At 35.5% G+C, this 8,763-nt stretch overlaps 1 protein-coding gene across 2 annotated transcripts in view; it reads right to left on the minus strand.

Moving 5' to 3' along the window:
- Positions 1-324: 324 nt before the first annotated feature.
- Positions 325-8,763, minus strand: part of FBXO8 (F-box protein 8) — a 19,885-nt gene continuing 11,446 nt past the window's right edge. For both annotated transcript variants that reach the window (XM_035899727.1, XM_009644198.2), the window contains exons 4-6: positions 6,786-6,904; positions 4,960-5,156; positions 325-4,186 (exon numbers count right to left, since the gene is read on the minus strand). In XM_035899727.1, coding sequence (XP_035755620.1) covers positions 3,999-4,186; positions 4,960-5,156; positions 6,786-6,904 — 504 coding nt within the window. In that variant the 3' untranslated portion in view covers positions 325-3,998. The remainder of the gene's footprint in view (positions 4,187-4,959; positions 5,157-6,785; positions 6,905-8,763) is intronic.

An 8,763-nucleotide genomic window follows, 5' to 3' on the forward strand; every position in this document is an offset into this window, starting at 1 on the left:
TTTTTTGACATTTTAACATGATCAAGTAGGTATACCTCAGTTTTGCCCAAATACTTAAAATAATTCAATGCTTGTTTTCTAAAAACAGAACTATAAAAATACCAGATTGCACAAACCTTATACAGGGAACAAAACTATTACCACTTCAGGAAAGAGCAATTCCTGTTGATAAGTTTATCTAAAGAACATTAATAAGCTGCAGTATACGGACGAGGAAATAGTAACATTTATTTGCCCAGCTAGACAGTTTATTTTCCTAAATCTGTATTTTGAAACTGTTTATAATTTTTCTTTTTTTTTTGGGGGGGGGGGGGGGGGTTTCCTGAATGCGAATTTCTTGCACGTTTCAAAACTGACAAACGTGTCTCTAACTTACAGTTGTTTGGGCTTTTGTATGTTGAAGCAGCTTTGATTTATTTTAAAAAGCCAAAGCTGTATAAATCTGTTGTTTAGGGTATGAATGGAAAGTATTCAAGACAGAAATAGAGTTTCGAGAAAATGTAGAGTATCAGACACTGCCTGTAACTGAACCATGTGAATGTAATATATACTGTAGTCCTTGAATAAATGCAATGAGAGCCTTAGAATTCAATACAGGCAAAAATGAGCTGTATTATGTGACTCTTAACATGGACACAGGTACACTCATTTCCCCTGCATGAACAAAGAACAGTTGTCATTCTGTCACATCTGTGTATACTAAAGTTAGCAAAATTTCAGAAATGGCCATTCAGAACACAACTTCAGTGTCTTTCGGGACCAGAATAACTGGCACTTGCAGCGGGATGGGCTGCAGGCTCATCTCTTCCTTCAGTGCTGCGTGAAGGCAATATCACATGGACAAAGTTCAAAGGACATGCAGAGGTGGAATCATGGTAGCTGAGGAATCACTTTGCAGTGATGAGTATGATCATGCCCACGTCACTAGGGGTGGGATCCTCTGAGTCTTCTGAAGTGCTCGATCAAGTAGCTATTTCCACGTCACATAATTTGGTGACACCTGGATCAATGAAGTATCTATCATAATTTTCTTTTAAAATGTACGTGGCAACACTAATAGTGCATTGAAGAAGACACTGCCCAAAGTTTTTAGGGGGCTTTCGGAGGATGACTAAGAGAATTCAAACTTTATCTTTTTCACTTGTAAGAACATTGTCACTTCTGCTTAAGATTTATTTTCTTTTAAGATAGAAAATTGCCTAACTTCATGAAAAGTCTAGATTCTTAAAATGCCAAAAATTACTTCTACTCCACGCCAGAGACTCACACTTCAAAAGAAAAAAGGACAGGAGAAATGTCTATTGTCATTTTTTGTTTCTTGGTTACCGCTAAGGGAATTCACGCTTGGTGTGTTGTGTTTGCTGTTCCACTCTGAGTTAGTAATATAACGTACAGCGTGAGCTGGGTGCTAATCATCTAACACCATTCAAAATCCTACTGTGATGATCAGATGCTGTTATCTGCATGTGATTTGGTTGTTTGTTTTTTTTTTTTTTCCCCTTTTCCCCTGGACTTGTGTCTTACGGAAACCTTAACCATATCAGCCTGCTTCTAATTTCGCTTCTTGGCTGTTACACTAGCCTTGAAGATTTCTAAACCTTGTTAATAGATGTACTCATCTATTCCAGAAAACACACATTCTTGTCTGCCCAGAGGCTTTGTTCTGTATCTGTCTGAGGATGGGAATTGAGGGTAACTGGAAATTACGAGAAATGGAGATTAACAATTTGTACACTCTTATCGGTGCAAAATCAAAACCAGTATCACTAACGGCAATGCAGATACCAGTCAGAAGAGAATTAGGCCTCACTCTGCATTTGTGGTTTGAGAAGAAAACATTTCCTGGTAAGATTGGTTATAATTTCAAAATTCACTGAATTATTCTTTTTAAGTGTATAACTTCTGAAGAGTTTTCTAGAAAGCCATATTCTGCAGTCTTCATGTAAGATCACTTTAAGGAGCAGAGAGACACTTATCCTTTATTGTTGGTCTTACAGATTACGTTAAAAGTTTTCCAACTTTTTTTTTTTTTTGCCTGCAGGACCAAATACCTGTGCCTTAAGCAAAGCTCCTCAGCACACCGCATATGCTTTACTCATGTTTGAGATTAATTGACCACTGTGGAATGCATCCTTGGGCTTTCTGAAATATATGAAATGACACAGGGTGAAGTGAGAGGGGAGTGTGATATTGTAAAACCTGTCTGGAAGATAGCTGCAATACTGCTGGCTCCTGGCTTTGGCTGTGTGTGCTGCACAAACACAAATAGCATTTATACTTGATTAAAGGAAACGTAATAAAAAAAAAACCCACAAATTTTTCTGGCTGCATTCTTGCATGTGGACTAGAGCTATAACCAAAATGTACTGAACACTTGAAATACCAGCAGTAGCTACATTTTTCTCGCTGTCATTTACATAGCTCTCATGTGGACTGTCATTGTCATCACTCTTCTTGCATCCAAGACAAATGTAACACCTCCGAGGTGCCAAATGGAAAGCAGCAGTGTCGGCAAAGTGCATGCCTATGAGGAGTATGACCTGCATTCAATTCCTGGTTCTGCCATAGGCTTCCTACATAAAAAAATCAGATTAATCTGTAAAACAGAACTAAGAATATCTTCCTACCTCACCTCATGGCATGGTAGGGAAAAAGGATAAATCTGCTTGCTACCATGATGAATCCAGATGCTAGCAATAGCTGAATATTATGTAAACAAACATAATTAGGAACAGCTCTGATTTCAACTACATGTTATGTCAATTTAAGAAAAGCACTGCTCTATGAGTTATCTGAACAAAAACCAGGCAAATCCTTGTTCAATGCCTGCACACGCACGGCAGTTGCACTGCTAATACTCTACACACTTCAGAAAATGTAAGACACAACCTGACCGAAACCATTTTTGAAGTATTTTCATAAATCTAGAACTATTACAAAATCTAGCTACATGACAGATTTAGAAAGAGTAATTCAGTATCTGAGTCTGAAACGGCTTTCCAATCCTGCACAGTCACTGCTCTAATCTTGCACAGTCAGTTTTTAACAGCTTTAGCAATGAGTCATCTCGTATATATTTGCCTAGGCATTTCCATCATTGACACTTCCAGACTGAAGGAAGCAGTTGAAAGCAGCGACAAGTTAGCCGCCCCTACCATTTTCCCTGTTGAAATTTTTTCCTTGCTTACTGTGCTGAATAGATGACTGCAGTTGTCCTACGTCCCCAGTAACTACTGTCTGCAGTATAGGTTAGCTCTCTCTGTATAAACTGCACAGTTTCCCTTGGCTATCCCTGTGTGATATCAGGGTTCACCTAAACCAGAGGTTGTAATCTTTAAAATTGAGTGAATAGCAGATTGGCAATACGCTAATTCAAGTTAGTTAGTACAGTAGCAAATGTCAGCCTAGATATGTTACAAGTATTCTGTCATCTCCTAGAATAAACTTTAAGATAGTATTCAGACAAATGTTTCTCTAAGTTATGTACCTGAGGTAGCCCGCATTGTAAAAAAAATGCAAAAGAAAGAAGTACAATGCTATTTTTAAGAGATAAAAGGAGAAATTTTAGTTAAAATATTTTACAATAAAATAATTATGATTATAAATCTCTTTAGTTAAATATATACACATTACATGGTATTCTAAAAAGAATGAACTTATTAAAGTTTCAAGCAGATCTAATGCACAAATTCACCACTTTGTCAGCTTAGACTGTAATGTCAGTTTAACATTCGTAAATGGCTGTCAGACTAATGGCATTGTTTTGTGCAAAACTAAAAAAATTATGAAAACCAGATCTCCAAATCCTTCCGTTCCCACAGCAAATAGATAGAAAAGGTAGTTTACACATACACACACTTACACACACAAACTTTGATTGCATACAGAGGTTAGAATGACCAGCACTAAAATAACCCCCATCTCTACAAAATAATTAATTTCTTGAATTGATGTAGTTTTTGAAACTTACAAATTTTAAGTGCTAACAAATTGTGCTTTTAGGCAGCCACATGGCCAATAAGGTAGATGTTGTCATAAAGGTGCCCTACAAAATCTTCACTAATATTCTGTGCAGCCCGTCGTGTATTTCGGATGAATTCCCTCTTTGACATTTTGTTCTTCACGTGAGGGCTTGTTAGATCAATGGAAAGTAGAATCAAAGAGTAACACAGTACATAAACTGCATCTAGACAAGAGAGAAGAAATAAAAATAATTTAAAAAGGAAACTGTGATTATTAAAAATATTGTTCCCCGTCCAAGAACCTTACAGTCCTTATCTTCTGGGCTTGTAATTATCTATGTATACATACACATATGTAACAACTCAGAAGGGTATCCCAGTGAAATAATATTTCATATAGCAATTTTCAAAGTAATAATGTCAGCACAATGTCAAATAAGCATTTACAAATCTCTTGATACTTCTACATTATCCAAAAGTCACTAAGGGCTTTATGCATATTCATTTAAACAGATTCTTGAAGTTTTTGTAAACTAAGGCCAACATCCTGCTAAATCTTATCTTTAAATAGGTAAGCAGTCCCACTGCTAAAAACTGGCTCCCCCCCAACCAATTAGAAATGCTTGTTAACTTGAGTGAGGCCCAAAATTCCCTCTCATTTCTTTGGGTCTACCCACAAAGTAAAATGTTAAGTGTGTTAAGTCTTCGCAAGAAGGAACTTAGAGATAGTACAGAGCTTAAGCACAGACACAAGTGAAGGAAGGATAACACGAAAATAAAACCCACTTATCAGCTAGGTCTATGAAAAGAGTCTGTACGTTATTTTTGTTTTCTTTCAACCCGAGTGGGATGATGCCTGTACACTGACCCCTCCCCAAGCCATGCTTGTACTTTCAGAAATACTTGTTTAGGTGCTGATTTTAAAACTATCCCAAACAGTAGCATCATCCAGAAATATAAAGACTTATCCACTGAATCAAAGCTCTTTTTTGCTTACCAGGGCTAAGGCCAAGCTCTCTCATCAAATCAGGGTTACAAGCACAGAATCTGTGAGAGAACTTTGTTATGAGAGTCTCAAGGTACTCCCCACGCTCCTCAGGAGCATGAATGTGTCTGAAGAACTCTCTCAGTGCATTTGGCAAGAACTGATTTCTGAAGTTGTGCAGCGTCACGAGGTCATCCAAAACATCTCGCCTGGTAGAATAAAATCCCATGTAATTAGAGAAGTTTCTTTGAACTGCTTAAATATGAAAATGTAGGGTTTTTTTTTAAAAAAAGAAAGCTTTTGCATAGTTTTTTTGCTGAAAGACATTATCACTAGCAGCACAAAGATAATATAAACATGTGTTCTTCAGACACAATAGTAGTCAAATACTATAAAAATATACATTAATCAGAATTCTAAGTTTCTTAATATACATATTCAATCAGAGTCTACGTAAGAGGCCTCGCTTCCTTTAAACTGTCTGACAAAGCCATTAAAAAAGACAGTAAAAAGAATAGGTTCATGTGTCATGCATTTTGGTGCCCAAGTAGAAGCTGTTATAGGACTACCTTGTTAAAACCAGGCTTACGTTAGATAAAATTTGCTCACAAAAGCCCTTTAGAGTCCAAGTCCATCAGGGTGCAATTGTCTCAGGCGTTTTCCACTGAACACAGAAACATCTAAAGGATTCAGACTAGCCTGCATGAACAGATGTGCAAAAGACATCTGAAGGAAATTTGGAAGCAAATCTGAAGTGAACCAAAGAATATTCTGGTATGTTTCTCCTTTCTATTAAACATTTCAGTACTAAGAGGGAAATTTCAACATTTAGAAACCTAGTTTTTATTTTTAGTGCCTGATTACATTCTTTACAGAGGGAAGATGAATGGCAGCAGGGGCTGCTAATATTAACCTGCAATCTCATCTGCTAAATGTTTTTTTATTTTTTCTACTGCCAGAAAAATTGATATTCTGAGGTTTTACAGCACAGGACTGTCAGTGGTAATAACACTACAGAATGACTCCTTTTATTCCTTTAGGGGTACAGGCTGAGGAGGATAAGAAGCAGGAAAGGATTCCTGCTAGAAGCGCTGCTGTCCCTCTGCTCTTCCTATTTAGGCCCAGTTATTATTCTCCTCCTCTTTCAACTTTGCTTGAATGTGTTGCTGCTCCTCCTTCCTGATACTGCACTCCCCCAACCTGAAGGTAGCCTGGAGAGCAAGAGAAAGGATTGTGGGGGCTGAAGAGCATGCTACAGCAGGGAGAGTGTTCCCTACTGCAGCTCATGCTGTCTCCAAGAGGATGCTCTGTTGCATCTTGGGAGGCGAGCGTGCCTTCCAGTCAAGAAATATCAGACAACTAAATAATGGTTAGATGATTCAACATTAGTTAAAAAGCTATCATCACTTGGTGATAACTACTTTTTCTAATTAATACCCATGCTAGATAGAAAAAAAAAAAAAGAAGAAACCTCAAGTCAAAAAAAGCACCAATATATCTATAAAATCTGAATGTCATACAGCACAAAGATTACACTGTGTGGTTTAAATGCTCACTGTAACTTCAAACCAATTTATGCCCAGAACTGCAAAAATGCAGAAAAAGCACAGGATGGGAGATTTACTAGTTATAGGTGGTATTTGTAGGGGCTCTTATAAAGTGTTACAGTCACATAAATACTTGAACTGAGTAACTGTTCAGATTTAGCAGCAGCATTACTTAGTTGCATTTTCTTGCATTTTTACATCTTTAAAATTACATCTATACAATCAAAATATGCTGAATGGTGCTGTACATTGAAAATGAATAGGAAATGTCTCAGGAGAAATTCAGATTACCTTTCATCAAGGTAGATTCGCAGCTTCTTCCAATTTAGTGTTCTTGTGCAAAAGATAAACTTAGCTATTTCTTTCGGTGAATCATCTAGTATGCCCTTGGACATAAAGTAGTTGACTCCCTGAGATAAAAGACATGAATGTATAAATTTGTTTAATCTTCATAATGTGTTTAGGAACAAGTATTATACTTGGCAATGCAGGAACACAATCCTACTAATTAGTTGTTTTTCAGAATGATTCCTCTTCCTCTAAATCACATTTCAACATGCACAATACACACCAAAATTATAAATCAAATGCAAAGAAACAATTTACTGCTATGTTTGAGATTTTACATATATTCACAGTAGGAGATATAAAATTATGAACCCCATAACAAGCATGATGGTTCTTTAATAATTTCTTTACAGTGTAGACTAGTATTTTCATTTTCATACTTTCATAATTGCATTTAAAATGCTGTGGGGACCATAACTTTTAATTTCATAACTTTTGTAAAAACAAAATCTTAGCCATAATGTGTTCAGTCTTTAATATCTTTCATTAAAACATTAATGTTCTCACATGTATATGATGTATCACATTCAAATAGATGCATTAAATGCATTTGTTTGAATGTGTAATAATGCAAATAAACACAAGCACGCTGATTTCAAAGCATTGGTAAGTATCAACATATATAAATATGCATACACATAAATAAGAACACTGTGCCTAACATAAAAAAAAGTAGAACAATTGAGTATCTTTTATATTCACATTATGATTTCCAGAATTTTCCACACTTTGCCAAGCACACATTTCTTATAGAGTACACATGCCAAATTTAATTTTAAAATATTTCAGTGATATTCTGGATTCTTTCTGTTCATTGAAATATCCCAAAGCATAAAAATATTTTTCTTATGATCTCAGAAATCAAAACCAGCCTAATGGATTTAAAAAATGTTCACGTTTTTCAACACACAAATCTAAACTTGAGAATAATTAACCAACTAGTTTCAATTTAATTTGGTAGGGGCTGGGGGTCGTTCTGAGCATTTGTTACAATAAAGTGTTACAGTACTTAAGTATGGTATCTCTTGACTATACCATAATGCTGAAATAATATAAAATTGTAGGACAGTGCATTTCTGCATAGGATAATGTACCAAGGCCACAACCTTAATCACCTTTAAAATACTTCTGAAATCTTTTTTCATAAATCTCCTGATATCAGACTTCACAATATTTTGCAAGTCTGCTCTTTCAGTTTACATTGTATCTGTAAAGACATAGGGGCAACCTGTCATTCAGTGTATAAACTAACTTCCCAATGCTCTTAAAAATTTTGCCTAAAAAAGAAATAAAGGACTGAGTGCAGGTTTGGAAAGTTGTTTTATGAAGTGGATTAGTAAAGCAAAGTCTCAGTTATATCAAGCCAAAAAGAAATTAGAATATATGCTTAAGGTACTGATAACACAAGTGAAAAGCCAACAAACACCTTTACTATTATCTATCTTAGTATTATCAGTCCATAATTTTTGCTTATATATTTGTAGAAAACAGCAGTTAATCAGCATACTTTTTTTTTGTTAAAAGAATATTTTATAAAATAAATAAAATATAAAGGTTTTATACAGGTAAGACAAAAAAAAAATCCCTAGCAATTTTAGGCCCCGATTTTAAGAAGAATCTTTATTTAGAACCGTAGTGAAACATATATTGAACTATAAGCTTACATTTAAGTCCAAATTAGATCATATTTAAGTTTGTCCATAATATGGACAGACAAAATAAAGTTAAGTACTTTCTTGAATGAGAGCTAAATAGGAAACTAAAAATGGGAGATCAAAAAGAATGTCAACTGCATATTAATTCCTCAAGTATTTTGGCAGTTTACACAAGACTAGCAGCAGAACATCTCCTTTACATACATCCTGACTTAATGAGACTTACGCATTTGCTTCAGTCGTAAGTATTTGCTTAAGGTAATATA

This window comes from Egretta garzetta, unplaced genomic scaffold (assembly GCF_000687185.1).
Source record: "Egretta garzetta isolate BGI_Z169 unplaced genomic scaffold, ASM68718v1 scaffold708, whole genome shotgun sequence".
Taxonomy (NCBI): Eukaryota; Metazoa; Chordata; class Aves; order Pelecaniformes; family Ardeidae; genus Egretta; species Egretta garzetta.